At 33.3% G+C, this 16,551-nt stretch overlaps 3 protein-coding genes and 1 pseudogene across 4 annotated transcripts in view; all 4 read right to left on the bottom strand.

Moving 5' to 3' along the window:
* The window catches only part of LOC126872939 (membralin), a 65,294-nt gene that overhangs the window by 48,068 nt on the left and 675 nt on the right, over positions 1-16,551 (bottom strand). For both annotated transcript variants that reach the window (XM_050633223.1, XM_050633224.1), the window contains exons 2-8: positions 15,895-16,309; positions 15,596-15,831; positions 15,271-15,499; positions 15,066-15,189; positions 14,713-14,947; positions 14,539-14,629; positions 11,189-11,246 (exon numbers count right to left, since the gene is read on the bottom strand). In XM_050633223.1, coding sequence (XP_050489180.1) covers positions 11,189-11,246; positions 14,539-14,629; positions 14,713-14,947; positions 15,066-15,189; positions 15,271-15,499; positions 15,596-15,831; positions 15,895-16,161 — 1,240 coding nt within the window. In that variant the 5' untranslated portion in view covers positions 16,162-16,309. The remainder of the gene's footprint in view (positions 1-11,188; positions 11,247-14,538; positions 14,630-14,712; positions 14,948-15,065; positions 15,190-15,270; positions 15,500-15,595; positions 15,832-15,894; positions 16,310-16,551) is intronic.
* Positions 38-5,746, bottom strand: LOC126872944 (cytochrome P450 9e2-like). The gene has a single exon (XM_050633235.1). It carries the CDS (start codon positions 5,231-5,233, stop codon positions 3,683-3,685), a length of 1,551 nt encoding a protein of 516 aa, XP_050489192.1. The 5' UTR covers positions 5,234-5,746; the 3' UTR covers positions 38-3,682.
* LOC126872951 (cytochrome P450 9e2-like) lies at positions 5,756-8,041 on the bottom strand (annotated as a pseudogene).
* LOC126872945 (cytochrome P450 9e2-like) lies at positions 8,557-10,896 on the bottom strand. Its single transcript, XM_050633236.1, has one exon. The coding sequence runs from the start codon at positions 10,435-10,437 to the stop codon at positions 8,899-8,901; it is 1,539 nt and encodes a 512-aa protein (XP_050489193.1). The 5' UTR covers positions 10,438-10,896; the 3' UTR covers positions 8,557-8,898.

Here is a 16,551-nt window from a genome sequence, read left to right as displayed (position 1 = left end):
AGAGAAAGGAAAAAGGGCGATGAAAGTGTTTAAAGAATTCATAAAAAATATACTTTATATTCCATGAAGTAAATGCATGGCGACACGATATTGTATCGAGATCGTTATGCTCGACGACGAACGGTTCGAATTTAATATTTATTAGATACTCCGTGACGAAAAGTTCCTGAGCGAAAGGTTATTACACAAGTTGAGGGCCGTGAAGAAATCGTGTCGCGTTCGACGAGTCGGTTCAAAGCTCAATAAGAATTAATTTCAAAACTTCCTGGATCTCGATTTAAGTTCTCGCAAACTTTCGATCGGCGTCCTGAGATGAGAGACAAGGTCCCGCTTTTCTTGCTACACTCAATCCATACACAACCTTTTATTAATTTATTCCATTCAGTTTTTCGTTTCTATCTTTTCCTGCAATGGCTCCATATCGCCATCTTATACACGATTATTAAATTGCAAATCAAAATTTTAAATTTGCAACTCGCACTTGGTTTTATCGTTTTGTTGTTTCGTTGCCGCTAGCGTAGATTTTATACATTTATAAATTTACATTATCAGACTGATCTATCGACTACGAAGCTTCGCTTTCCAAAAAAGGAACCAAAATTTAGTAGAATACACTTGTATCTTCATTGCTATAATACTTTACGTAACTTTGCTAAATACTTTAGTCACAAACTACTATTCCACTTATTCTTGTATAATAACAATACACTCTCATAATAGCAAACAGTCTCTGTTAGCTACGTTGTATCAAACGCGAAAACAGATCTAGTAACGATCTGTAACGAAAGCAATTACACGAGGTATCAGTCAGATGCACGTGTACTCGATTGGATTTCAAAGTTATTTTTTCTGGAAAATGGAGCTCCGTATAACAAAATGTTATTCCGTTGTTCCGACCTGTTTCGAGTCATAGAATACCCTACGATTTGCCCTGTTGTAAATTAACTTTTTTACTTACATAGGAATGAAGCATACAAAAAGTTCGCATAGAAAATATAATTAAAATATTAAATATTTTTTCATGATTATATGATGAAATTTAGTATTTACAAAAAAAGCAGAAATCTTTAACTCGCCAGTAGTGAAGCTGCACGCTGAACGTTTAATTATTCAGAAATAACTTTCATAAGGGTACTCTCTTCTATAACTTAGTTAAAGCGTGGCAACGTAATTAAGAAGTTGAGCTATTCCCAAACGACGACGCATGTCGCGGCTTCTTTATAATAGCCAGAATATTACCGCTTACAAATTTCCGCCACAAGCTTGGTGTGTTCCGATTTAATGAATTTTAGATTTCAAGATATCGCCCACTAAAACCACTCCCACTGCTTATTAAAACTCTCGAGTCCTCCATCTTGCTCTATATTAATCTAAACTCCGCTTGTTGGCAACTGTATTACGAAATTATTTTTTTACGCAAATCAATGTGTCCACTGCATTTTATCTTTTCAAAATTGGTTTAACAAACTTCGGATAAATAAAATTTTGATATTTTTATCTCTAAGGAACTAAATTCATGGGTATAAGGTACGCGAGATCAGCAAGCCATCAAACAATTTTTCTCTTCTTCATTCCCACGAATTTATCATGTTAGAAATATGCCGAGCTCTTAAAATAATTTAAGTTTGGCAACAATAGTAAACAATACGAATTAAGCGAAAAATAACAAGAAAACTATATAAACAAGAAAAATATATATATGTATAAGTATATAAGAATTTCTTATTTGCTTTAGCCTCGAAACAATCATCTCTTAGACAAGCGCTGCGATTTTAATAAAATATTTAAAATTCAGTCGCTACGTTCGCAAACTGAATATTCACCAGACAAAAACCGACTACGTAAACTTCAAGTATTTTCTCTACATATTTTAGGTAAGGCGCAACGATAAGAAAGCTGAGGTGAGAAAGGGTCTGAAGGAATGCAGAAAAGGGGGAACAAAGGAACGAGAAACGTAAAGAGGAGGAAAAGATTGGATATAACGAAAACAGAATAGTAGAGATAAACATGAACGAAAGACGGAAGACAAGAACTTGAATGATCCTGAAGCTGCCTAAAATATCCCAAATTCACTGGTGGAAAGCAAGAGGTAGTTCCTCCCTACAATGTTTTTCTATGCAAATTTGTATTTCAAACGATTAACCTGGGAAAATAGCTCCTCTTCTACATCACGTTTCAAACTTACAAAGTTTGCCCTTCGCCCCTTTTCCTTTTTTTCAAAATGTAATTTCTAAGTCTTTCGATTAGATAAATAGATATCGAGAAAGATGGTTCATTATCGTTCGTTATCAGCCTACTGTCTAATCGCAAACACTTGGAAAGTCAAGGAACGGGAATGAAATAGAGAAAAAATTGTCTATGAACGCCGGTATCGGCAGTGAGACCATTGTAATTTTCTGATTGGCTATTGACTCATTCGCTAACAATAAAATTAATCAGCGACTATATGGCTGTTTCGAAAAATACTATCAGGTCGTTGAACCCGAAGCTTCCTACTCGTGTCTTCTAATCAGCACAGTCGTTCTTGAACTGTACTACAAAAAGACGAAGACGATATTTTTGATAAAAAAAATCAGTATTGTATGAATAAGCTCTGAGAAATTAATCTCCGTACAGATATTACCAAAATTAGAATTTTTCTGGGATAATACCGAGATATCTTTTGAATATCTAAATATTTCTTATCCTCAAACATCATCTACGTTATATTTAATTTTATATTCTTTTTTTAATTTTATCTTGTTTACGTATCACAATTTTTCTATCATAAACAAACAAAGTGAGTGACAACTGAGCTGTTAAGATTTATAAGGAGGAAGCGATAAGTACATAGAGAAAGAGAAGCAACTGAGATAATAAACTATTATAATCTTCGTAGGACAAATAAAAGAATACGAAAAATGTTCGAAACGTGATTACCTACACTCTACAGACGTAAACATCTAATGCTTCATACGTATGATAGATAAACCGGTTTGGTATCGTGCGTATTTTATTCGAGGTTAACATTATTATGGCAATGCATTAATTGCAATGGCATTGCAAGTGTTTACTACGGAAAGAATATATGGGTTACGTATTCCATCGTTTTGTCATAACGAAACGAAGAAAGAAGAAAGATTCCGTACAACGACATTTCCATTTGAAAAGTGTCTTCGTCGAAACCACACTATGCAGCTTGTATTTTTAGAATAAGGAATTTACATGACGCGAATAACAACAGAGTATAATTGTCGACAGAAAATAATGTTAGATAAAAGTAGAGGTAACTGTAATATATTAGAATTAATAATAATATAAAATAGTAGTTGCCTATAAATGAATCTTATCACTTACTACCTTCGAAACGATGCCATACACTCTTTTCTTTAACAATATACACATATTTATTTCTGTTTGGATCTTTTTACAGTTAAAGGAAACGAAATACCGAAGGTTCTAAAATTTCCAATTATATTGTGATATTGAAATAAAAATTTACATTCGTATTTAATAAGCCAAATGTTGTGCCGCGTTCGAATGAAAATTCACGATCTTAAATTTAATTTCATCGTCGTGTACAAACATTAAATATCGCCGTAAATATTTCGCTTATAAAACAGAAAGATCAATATACACGTAACACCGGCGCACGTCACTCTTAACCAAAGTAACAAACAAAACAAGGAAAACGAAAATGAGTCTAAAAGTTCCTTCTTTCCAGACCGATCCAAAACCCTTGATCAGGAGTCAACGAAAAGTTCGTCTTGCTAAATTCAATAGGTGTTTTCGTCCTTTCAGTGATTTTCAAGCGGAATCTGTGCAACAGATAAGCTATCAGAATCTTGGTCTCCATTAAGGCAAAACGATTGCCTATGCATTTTCGCGGCCCGAGGCCGAACGGTAAGTACGTATAAGGAACAATGTTATCCTTATTCTCATGGTTAAAACGTTCTGGATCGAACTTCTCTGGGTCAGGAAAATACTTGGGATCACGATGCAACGCGTAAACAGGAAACCAAACGATGTTATCCGGATATACGGTTAAATAGTTGTAGCCAGATTCCGCTGGAGGCAGTTGAAACTTTTGCGCGCACAACCTATCGATGAAAACTATCGGAGGATATTTCCGAAGTGTCTCTGATGTCACCATTTCCATGTACTCCATTTTCGAAAGAGCCTCGTACGAAATAAACCCGTTTCCTTCTTCCACATATCGATCCACCTCATTCTGTAATTTCTCTTGTACGTCCGGATTAAGCGCCAACTCGTGAACCATGTAACACATCAAGGTGGAGGACGTGTCGAAACCAGCCAAAAAGAAGATGAACGCCTGAGCTGTGATATCATCGATAGTCATCTGATGTGTGGCAGGCTTCTCCTTATCCCTAGCCTGCATCAAAAGGTGAATCATATCCGGTCGAACGATATTTTGCTCGTCCCGTGCCTTCACGGTTTCAGAGACGACCCTATGGAAGAAGTTGGCGGTATCACGTGAAAGGAACGATAATCCCGCCATTCTGGTTAAACGTGGATTCATACGAAATAACAGAAACTTGAGTAACCGAAAAAGACCACCAAAATTCGTCGCATCCGCTCCTTTTTTATAGAACTCGTTGTTCCGATTTTTCAACGAATTCACACTTATTCCAAAAGCCACAGTGGCAATCACGTCGTTGGTATACCTAGTGAACGCATCTTTCGCCTCTATCGAACACGACAACTCTGGATGATTGTATAAATGGTCGACGAATTCCTCAGAACATTTAGACACCAGCTCGAACATGAATCTCATCTTGCTAGCTGTGAAGGATGGACTCAGTGTGTTCCTCATCTCTCTCCATCGATCACCTTTCAAGGAAAACACGTTTTTCCCGAATATCGGATCTATTTTTTCGTTGATGAAACTCTGATGATCGGGAAAATGCTCAAAATTCTTCACAGCTATCTCCCTGATCATCTCTGGATCCCGAATTACCACAACTGGCGTAGAGAAATCCATCATACCGACGTACCTTGCGTTCGGATAATAATTGTAGACGAACGTGCAATAATCGGGAAGGGACACGCGACGGGTGAACAGTTTCCACGCGGATCCAAATACAGGCATCGCTCTCACATGAGGAACGTGTCTCTTTTTCCAGTAACTGTACTGGTGATGAAACAAACTGATCAACTTGGCTAGACTAACAACGATCAAGCCGATCACTAACAACTTGAACGAAAAAGAGAACGACTCCATTGATGACTCCATTACCACGAGGATGGATTACGAGCGTCGACTCTGTCTCTAGTCACTAGGAGGAATGTTATAAATATGGGCGAATACATATACTCGATTTATCGTTGCACGAGGGACAGAGAAGGAGGGAGTAGAATGTCTGTTGCGTCAACTAAGTGAACAAACTGCGTTCTTCCTCGTGAATATTCTGAAAATACATTTTGTAGAAATTGTTGCTATCGATCCTGCCGCCCCTTTACAAATTCACCGTACAGAAATAAAAAGATAAATGGGAATTAAAGTGGAATTATCGGCAACTACGCAATCTCGTTTCGAAATCCTTGCATTGAAACATTGATTTTTCATGTCCTAAATTGCGCTCGCTTTTTACCTTTTTTTCTTTTTTTTTTTTTTTGTTTTTCTATATTCCGCAATACACTCTATATAAAAGATTTGAACCTCTACTATAGATTTTCGAAAATATAGTCACGAAATTAACATAGTCACAGACATAAAGTTCATATTCATATGAAGGAAAATATATGAAATTTTAAGATTTGTTTATACGACTCCACTGACAAATGATAATTCTACGAAGCGTAGAATTCATGAAAATTCTTTTTACTATCTCATGGCCTAAACTGATGACGATATACTTTTATGAAAACAATCTACAAAAACCGATGCGTAAGTGTTGTAAAAGGAAATTTATTTGCAAGTCTACTATTCTTAAATCACATCCCGATGGCATAACGATAAAAACGCGTACGAATATGTCTCGTTTGAAAAATTCTATATTATATCAGTGATTGTATGCAGTATAGCAAGTGAACTGTTATTCTAGACTTTTTAACCCTCTTCGAACGGCATTTAACTCTAACAGGGCAATGTATCATAGCTGGTTTTAACACTAAGACACTAAACAAATATACAAATTCTTAGCATTCTGTACAATAAAGAAGAAAATTAATTATATCGTTATTTGGTTATTTGCAAAAAAGCTACTACTATATATATAAATACTAATATATGTTTATCATATACCGAGGTTAATAAAGCCTCTATTCTAGCATTTAATAATCTTGTATATCTAAGTCAATTATCTCTTAAATTACTACGCTGTTTAATGTGAAACAATAACAAAATACATACTATGCTCTTTGTTGCTTGAATCGACAAAACTTAAGATAATATTACTTGGTGGTAATAAAATATCTACAACACGTGTTTACTTATTTAATTACGAAACACATAACTCATAAAGTAACACATAAATGTAAATGCTTATCATACGATTAAATCGTATATCAAAGTACGTTTAAGGTATTCTTTTTCCTAATATAATCAGAAATCCTGCCACAGGGATCGGTATAAGACTATTTTTTGGGAATACAAAAGGAGTTCGCATCTTCTCGCTAGGTTGCAAGAAATTTATGCAAAATGTGAACCATTAAAATTTTAACTTCCATCAATACGAAATGATCGGTGATACATTTTCGAAGTCCAGCTCCAAACGGCGTATACGTGCATGGAACAATGTTATCCTTATTCTTTTCGTTAAATCGTTCAGGATCAATTTTTTACGGATCAGAAAAATATCTAGGATGTAACGCGTACACAGATAACCAAATCACCAAGATATAAAATGATACCATCGTATCCTAGCTCCGTTGGAGAAAATTCGAATTTTCGCGTGCATTGCCTATCCATGATAATTAGCATCGGATACTTTCTAAGGGTCTCCGACATTACCACCTTCATATATTCCAAAGTCCAAACAACGATCTATCTCATTACGTAATTTTTCTTGAATATCAGAATTTAGGGATAACTCTTGTAAAAAGTAACACATAAAATTTGAAGATGTATCAGTGCCAGCCAAGAAGAAAATAAATGCTTGTGATACGATATCGTCAATGTCCATGTGATAAGTAGCCATCTTTTCCTTATCCCTGGTCTGTATTAACAAATGTAGCATATCCGGTCTGACGATACCTCGTTCTTCGCATTCTTTCAAATTCTTGGATATAACTTTACGAAAAAGGTTTAAGGTAGCAACTGGAATAATCGTGATCCCTAATATATTGAATATTCGTAGACAGAAATGCATTAACAACATCTTAACGATACTGCAGGTGAAACTAGCTAAAACATCTTTCCCCTTAACGGAAAACTCGTTGTTTCTGTCTTCCATTGAATTCACACTGATTCCGAAGAAAACTGATGCAATCACGTCGTTGGTAAACCTAGTAAAAGCGTCTTTCGCATCCATCGATGAAGTATATTCTGGATGATCGTACAAATAATCGACAAATTGTTGCAAGCACTTTGATATCGAGTCGAACATGAATCTCATTTTGCTAACAGTAAAGAAAGTAGAGAGAGTATTCCTCATTTCTTTCTAACGTTGACCTCGTAGCGAAAAAATGTTCTTCTAAAATAGAGGCTCCATGTGCTCATCGATATACAATACGTTTTATGATATGTAAAATGCTCGAAGCTCTTCACGGTTATTTCTCGAATCAATTTCGGAGCACGAATTAATAGATTTGGCAAGGTAAAATCTATCGCTCCAATGTATCTTGCATTGGGGTAGTAATTATAAATGAAGTCACTATACTTGATGAACAATTTTCCACGGACAAAAAACTGGACCAAGTATTGGAATGGATCTAACATGAGGCACGTTGTTCTTTTTCCAATAAGTTTGTTGTCGATATATCGTTACAAAGAACTTGAATAAGGTTATCGTGATCAAAGTGATCACTAATAGAGTAAACGCTGATGAGGTCGATAGAATCTCCATGGCACTCTCAGCAGCAAATAACTGTCGTCTGTCAGCTACAAGGTTACAAATACGAACCGAGCACATGTACAAAGTTTAACGTCAAACGGTGGAGGAAGGGAGAATACAGAAGATGACGTCATTATTGTATTATATCTGTCCTCCTTTCTGTACCGTGACAAGAACAATTTAAGCAACTTCAATTCACGTTCGATTCGAAAATGAAACGAACATACACTCCCATTGACAAATATTAGAACACATACATACCTGTTTATGCAAAACGTGGTATTTGATCTTAATTTTGACTAGATAGGTATACAGTCGAAGGAAAGGTTAAAGGCGTGATAAAGAATGGTGCGAAAGATATAAATAATTTCCTCTGTCTCGATACAGTATTGATCAATAAAGTATAGAATTAGAATTCCATGAATTTAATCATATTTGATGTTATGGAGCGTACAGGGATTCGTAGTCGTATCATTTTCACATAGTTTTCTCGATGCATATAAAGTAGAACAAAAAAGTGAAACAAAGAGCATGTCGGTAGAGAAATAGAACGGAAACAAAATCACATATACGGAAACTTTATTTATAATCAAATTTTCATTATTTGCTGAATTTTATTAGTCGCAAGATACAAACGTGATTAGATACCTTTCGATAAGAACGTTAATCAAACTTTGTTTTCTCAAAGATAGAAGAAAATGATTACAGAGAGAAACCCATATCCTTAAGAAGAGAAATATACATATAGTACAAAGTAAAAGAAACATAAGTCAAAACGATCAAATAATAACAATTTTGAATTAAAATAAAAATGAAACAACAAATTATGTATACATTTGTTAATGTACAAATAATAGTTAACCGTAATATAAAGTTAAACAACAATATATACTTTATGGCGTACCTAACTCTTCCTCTTCTCCAAAGTAAGCCAAAATCCGTGTTCTGATGCCGGTGTAAAATCAATCTTCTTGTACACAATAGGAATTGTTGTTTTTTCGTTGGGTTTTATAATAAACTTTTCCAGCAGACGGATTATCAAAAGCTTAGTCTCCATTAAAGCGAAACGATTGCCAATACATTTCCTAGGACCTAGTCCAAAAGGTATATACGTATAAGGATTAATAGTACTTTTATTTTCGTTGCTAAACCGTTCAGGATCGAACTTCTCTGGATCGGGAAAATATTTAGAATCGCGGTGAAGCGCATAAACAGGGATCCAAATATTGTCATCAGGATACACTGTCACACTTTGGTAACCTGGCGCCGCTGCAGGCAATTCGAATTTCTTTGCGCAAACTCTATCGACTATCAACGATGGAGGATGCATTCTAAGCGTCTCGGATATTACCATTTCCATATATTCCATCTTCGACATAGCCTCGTAAGAAATTTCCCCGTTTTCTTTTTCCAAATAATAATCTACTTCTTCACGTAACTTCTGTTGAATATCTTGATGCAAAGCTAACTCGTAAACCATGTAACACAACAAAGTAGAAACAGTGTCGAAACCGGCTAAAAAGAAAATGAACGCCTGAGCTACGATATCGTCGATGGTCAGCCGATATGAGGGTTGCTTCAAATCTTTGACCTGCATCAAAAGATGGATCATGTCTGGTCTAACGATGCTCCACGTTTTCCTTGCAGTTACCGTTTCGGAAATCACATTCCAGAAAAAGTTGGCCGTTGCTCGAGACAGGAACCTCAGTCCTGCCATTCTCGTTAGACGCGGGTTGAACCGAAATAACATGAATTTTATTAAACGAAGCGTACCACTGAACGAGGAAATATCGATTCCTCTTTTGTAGAACTCGTTGTCTGGATTCTTGAGCGAGTTTACATTTATTCCAAATGCAACTGTGGCGATTACGTCGTTTCCGTATCTAGTAAAGATGTCTTTCAGCTCCACCATCGAGTGAAATTCTGAATGTTCGTACAGATAACTCACGAAATCGTTCGAACACTTGGATACCAGCTCGAACATGAATCTCATCTTATTGCCTGTGAAAAATGGACTCAATGAGTTCCTCATCTCTCTCCATTGATCATCTTTCAAGGAAAATACATTTTTCCCGAAAATCGGATCCATCTCCTCGGATACGAAACTTCGATGATTTGGAAAATGCTTGAAACTCTTTACGCCTATTTCGTTGATCAGCTCTGGATCTCGTATGATCACCGTTGGCGTAGCGAAATCCATCACCCCGATGTACCTTACGTCAGGGTAATAATTATAGACGAACATACAATAATCCGGGAAAGTAATACGACGAAATATGACTCTCCAAACAGTTCCAAATATCGGTGCTGCCAGTACGTATGGAACTTTATTCTTCTTCCAATAGGTGAACTGTCGGTATATTATCGGAATCAACTTCGCCGAAGTAATGATGATTAAAGAGATGAACAATAACTCAAAAGTAGATAAAAATAATACTTCCATCGTTACGAAAACGTGTTAGGACGAACTGTCAACTAGTAAGAGACTATAGCGTAATCGTTAACAAATATCTCTATATAAAGGAAACGAATAAGGTGGGAGGGCAACAATTTTGCAGGAGGACGGCCATGGATAAAAGAGTGTTCACCTCAGATTTTCAGATAATCGATATTTTTTAGATCACTTTCTGCAGATAGAAACATTTTTAAAGCAGTATCAACTTGAATTTTATAAAGCTGCAGATACGGAAATCAATTAATTCTGTCACGTGGAGTTATCAGACATAGAGGGCATTTACCTCTTGGTATCGGAGATTAAATTAGAGATTAATTATCGAAGAAAAAATCAATAATTCCGTACAAAATATATTTCCCAGCGAATTAAAATTATCTCTTCCGTGCGTATTTTACCCCTTACACTTGTATGGAATAAAAAAACAACGCCATTTAATATTCTTTCAAACTGAAATGAGTAAAATTAATTCTTGAGAACGCAAAATCTGTTGATTGCGAATCGTAAATTTATGTATATATTTATTATTATCTATTATGTATATATCTATTATTATTAAATTTATGTATAATCATTTATAATATAATTTAGCAAAAAGAAAATATTAAATCGTCAAATCACATACATAAAACAAAACAGCTAAAGATGCGATAAAGAGAAGAAGTAGTCGATATTCATAATATTACGAAAGCAAGCACAACAAATGAAATTCTTGATTCAATTATCAAATTTAATCACTTACCAATGAAGACAAAGATCTGATGATGCGAGTACCGCAGTAACATCGAAATGGAGATAGTCTGAAATAACCAAATACGTTACTGTAAATAAAATGTAAAAAACCGCAAAAAAATAAATTTAATGTCCCCATGTTATAATTTAAAGAATGAGATCTGGACGGATAGTCATACAAAAGAGAGTTATTATTTTTTCCAATTTCGAATCTAAATAAGATTAATCGTAATGAACGAATAATTTGAATAAAAAAAACAATAATCTTAGTAATAAATCTTTCCTTTTTCTATTTTTCTTATATATCGAGTAATATGTATCAAAGCGGTAAAAGTATTTATTATTTCGTGAAAAGGGATTGCAATAAAGACAGGATACGAAGCAAATTGCAAGCCGAACGGTTGCACTCGGTTACCAGGTTGAGAGCGAATAGTACAATTGAATTGCGAATGGTTCAGATTGAACTAGCACCTGACACCCCGAGATAATTCACTATTTACTATGAGCAACCTTGGTAACAAAAACGTTTAATAGTACTTTGCAGATGCGTCAGTGCTATTTACGAGCTACTGATACAAAAGAGACAAAAATTCCATCTAACCTAAGATCAATGTATAAATTCGATTAGAATGTGGAAAATATTTTTTTGGAATATCCCTATCACTTCTCATTTCGGAATGAAAAGACTACTACTTTGTAGGGTGTAGATTTTACTACTTTGTAGAGCGGATTGTAGATTTTTGTAAATTTTTCATATTCTAGCTTAGAATCTAGAACAATATTCATTAGAATATCTACTTTAGTATATTAGCATATTTTAGAAAACACCTATCGTGTATCACATGAAAACGAATATTTGCTTTCATTAAAAAAATAATTCACAATACTTTTTATTTGTATAAAATGATTCTCCCAATAATTGATAAGTAACAATATACGAACAATCAACCAAACCATCACATTAACGCTTAGTAGTATATAAGTACTAATTTTGAAATTACATATATTGGCTCTATGATTAGCAAAGTCAAAAGACTATATCACCACTATTATAATAATGAAAGTAAATGTTTGATAATAATCCTATTTAACATTAAAAATCTTGACATTAAATAACATTTGATTGCTTACCTAAATAATTTGTCATACAACTCAACATTTCAGATATATCCTTTTTGTAGATATTCAATTGTGCACAGCAATACTTTATTTAAGTACATCTTTACACTTTTTTGTTATTTGAATTGTATTTATCTTTTATAATTCCTATGGAAATTTTAAAAATTAAAATTAAAACTTTTTATGTATTAATATGTTCAAATATTATTATTGGTGTCTTTTTAATATACTTTCACAAAATTTATCTTGCTTTATATAATAACCTCAATGGGATAAATTAAATCAATAAAAATATGAAAGCAAAACACATTTTGTCTAATTTGATCGAAGAAATAAATATAGTCTTCCACAACAAAAAAGAAGCATTGTCAATTAAAAAAGACAAGAGAAGAATATTGTTTCAAAGTGTACATCGTGCTACAACGGAGGGTATATACCCAATGTCATGTGCATATGACAGAGGAGATACTGAGTAATACATAGATGACGACAGTTCCGTACACGTGACTTTACGGTGGGTTGACCGAGGGTGATCCCAGGTAGAATACCCCAAGCACTGAAGTAACATTCACGTGTTGTGGCACGAGATTCATTTATCTCCCATCTCAACCACAGGCTACATTCAAATATTTTCAATGCTTTATGCGAAATATGTATTACAATGAATCTTATGAAGAAAAGGACACCACATTTCATGTAGATTTTTTAATAAATTCTATTTGAGTTAAATTGTTTTCACTAAATTGTTATTATACACGATGAAACACGCATAAGAAAAATCATTTTTTGTATGTAAACATTTTTGTTTGTAACGATACCGAATTATAGCGCTGTAATCACTGTTTCCAATTATAGGAATTTACATAAATTTGAAATCATTGCAAAGCAATATTTAATATTAAAATTTATACTATAATAGCAATGATAAAATTAAATACAAGAAATTGAAGAAAAAGATCGGATACTATGTTCAACTAATATATGTACATATATACACATACATATATAATTCACTGGAATGTATAAGTCACCTTAATGAATAACAAATCTTGCAAATTTTCTATTTGAACATTTCTTCTACTCAAATTATTCATGCATAGAATAATTGGCTTTTCACTATATCCATCGTGAATAGCTAGGTATGAACTAGATGTAGACTGCCGCACAATGCATTGCATTTGAATCATGGTTAGTAGTATGCAATATTACTCATTTGTTCGCTCGCCGTAAACCCATTAAACACGAGTGGAGCTATTCGTTGGTCCGTATATGATCCAATCACTTCCTAACACCCGGGGAATACCCCGAAATTTCACAACCCATCAGACATGCGTGCTGTTTATATTGGAATGTAGTATTCGATAAATATTGACGTAAATTACTTATTCAATTACAAAATATAAATTATCTATTAACAGAAACTGTCGAAGATGATATTCATTAAAAAAAAAAATTTAACTACAAAAGTAATATTTTTGTCCTATATCGATCGCAACTAAAACAGCGATTAGTGAAAGTAGCCATCATTAGTAATTTAAATTCCAAGATTCTTAACAATCGTCTCTTACTGCAGTCTCGTTGCAGCAAAACGTATTTGAGAACAATTTGATACAAAATTGCCAACTTGGGGGTCTCTGTAACGAATATGATACCTCTAATAACGTTGATTTATACCCGACGGTTCAATTCCAAGGGGATCACAGAATGTAAGGGTACAGGTGGTTGGAGAGTTATACGCGGGTTACCTCAGTGCGTGGTTACTTTAAATTGATTGCCATATCCTTTTACACGTACTGGGTTGTCGTGTGGACACGTGTGATATCAACCCCTTGACGGAGAGGAATATATCCGGATCGAAAACACGTAGCATATGAAACTAAATCCAATTTACACTTCCAGAACATTCTGGAGCTATGATTATCATATCGTAATGCGATATTATAACACCGAAACGTGTAAATCGTAATATCAATAGCTTCATTTTTTTAACACAGAAATTGCAGGGAAAAATGTAACTTAAAAAAATGAATAAATTTATAAATCAATAAATCATGTATCTTAATACATAAACTAATAAAAGATTTACTTTGTTTTACGTATAATATCAAATATTCAATCTCATATCAAAAAAGAAAGAAATTTAAATTCTATTTTTGATTGTTCGTATAATTGTAAATTACAAACAATGAACGAGATATTTAGCATTGCATGCGATTATTACTAAAAACAAAATATACTTACAAAAACTAACATGATAAAAAATGCAGCAAGATACGTAGTTCTAGCCATCCACATGTTTACAAATCGATAATGTTCTCCGGTCACCACGTTTCTACATAACAAAATTAATATATAATGTTACAGTACTAACATTAAATAATATAAACAAAAAGAAATAAATTTAAATGTATTTACCGTAAAAAACCTTGATTATCTTCATGCTCTGCCAATGTCTTAATACTCGCCATCAGTAAGTCATCGTATCCTAAGAGTTCATCAAGTATTAATCTGGAGAAATCATCGCCAAAGCATTTGTCATTAACAGGATCCAAAGTAACGATTTTTACAGGAATGTTTAATCTTTGCCGTGCTACAGGTGATAATCTCAAGAAGCCATATTCCAATGAATATTCTACGATATAACCATCTCCTGAAAAGAGAGCAATTTGTTAATAAAATATTTAAAAAATAATTATATAATCATTAAAGTCATCAAATTACTATTATTTTTGTTTCCAAATTTTTTAAGAATTATGGCATAACTATACCTGCTCTAACTTCAGAATTTGGATCTTTTAAGGATTGAATAATGTCTTCTTTATTAGACTTATTTGTATCCTGCACTATAGTATTATTTTCTGTATTTGTTAATAGTATCTTCTCATCTAAAACCTGGAATGTTAACATTTCAAACACAATTTAATATAAGACATCCCGCATATAATATATATTTCATATTTATAATATATTTACTTCGTTAGTATCTCTGTTCATTTCATTCCATTCCAGTTTAGTAGATAATGAAGGACTTGTTGTAGTGTTAGTAATACTTAAATTTGGATCTTGAGTTTTTCCAGGCACAGTGGCACTTCTAATAACTATTTCTTTTTCAGACAGTGTTAAACTGTCGTGATTTTCTTCATTCGATGCATTATTTATATCACGTTCTTCATCAACAGCAGATGGTTCGATATTGATAAATCTAAAGATAAAATAAAAAAGTAAAATACTGTATTAATAATTATAATAATATATAATATGAAAGTTTCATTTTTTTATATATTTTATCCCTCCTTACCCATCTCTAGTTAATATTCCTAAAGCACTAGTTAAGTCATCAACTTTTTCTTGTCGTAGTTTCTCCTCTTTTGCGTAACTCTTTTCTATACTATAATCTTCTCCTCCATTTCTAAGTATCTCAACTCTTAATATACCATCACGAGGCCAATCATCTCTTATATGTTCTAAACAATTAGTTGGTGCTCGTGAAAATACTATGTGAATGTAAGCCAACACAAAAAATGCTGCTATAGCCTAAAATACATAATTTTAAATCTTTTATTAAATTTGAATATATTATTTTTAAATCATAGTTACCTTCAATAAAACTATAAACTCTATAAATCTTCTGACAGGCCGTGGAAATGTTCTGGCATAAGTTAATGCTGCTTTAATAAATATTGCATGGAACAATCTATCCCTTACATTAACTAATGGGTTTTGATTATTATTATTCCTAGCAGTATTCATACTGTTATTATTTAAGACTGGTCGAGTTGGACTACTTGTATTATGATTGTTATGTACAGCTGCACCGTTCTGATTATTCGTTATTGGTATTGTAGCACCATCCACTTGTGGCATTTTAAATATTATATAATATTTGTATTTAGTGGATGATGTAATAGCTAATAATTCTGTTTCATACTACTTCTATGTATGAAATCTCTTAAAAAGTGCTTATACATGTCGTGTATATACATTTCCAAATCAAAGTGAATTCTTAAATATCCTGGAACAAATAATAATGATAATATTAAATTAAAATTATCATATAGTATTACATAAATTTGCATATTTTATAAAATTTTCATCTTTTACATAGTTTTTATAAGTTTTCACCTATAACATTAAATTATATATAATTAAAATAGATAATACACAGCATTGTTAAAAACTTATTTTATCTATATGGTTAAAGTTGTATTATACATCTACGATATACATTTAAAAATTTCTTTAGCATTTTATTTC

This window comes from Bombus huntii, chromosome 14 (assembly GCF_024542735.1).
Source record: "Bombus huntii isolate Logan2020A chromosome 14, iyBomHunt1.1, whole genome shotgun sequence".
Classification (NCBI taxonomy): Eukaryota; Metazoa; Arthropoda; class Insecta; order Hymenoptera; family Apidae; genus Bombus; species Bombus huntii.
The sequence above is the reverse complement of the archived record's forward strand: the minus strand, read 5'-3'. Positions and strand labels throughout refer to the sequence as shown.

Coding starts and splice junctions, on each gene's coding strand:
- LOC126872944 (XM_050633235.1), bottom strand. CDS start 5,233: ATGGAGTCATCAATGGAGTCGTTCTCTTTTTCGTTCAAGTTGTTAGTG.
- LOC126872945 (XM_050633236.1), bottom strand. CDS start 10,437: ATGGAAGTATTATTTTTATCTACTTTTGAGTTATTGTTCATCTCTTTA.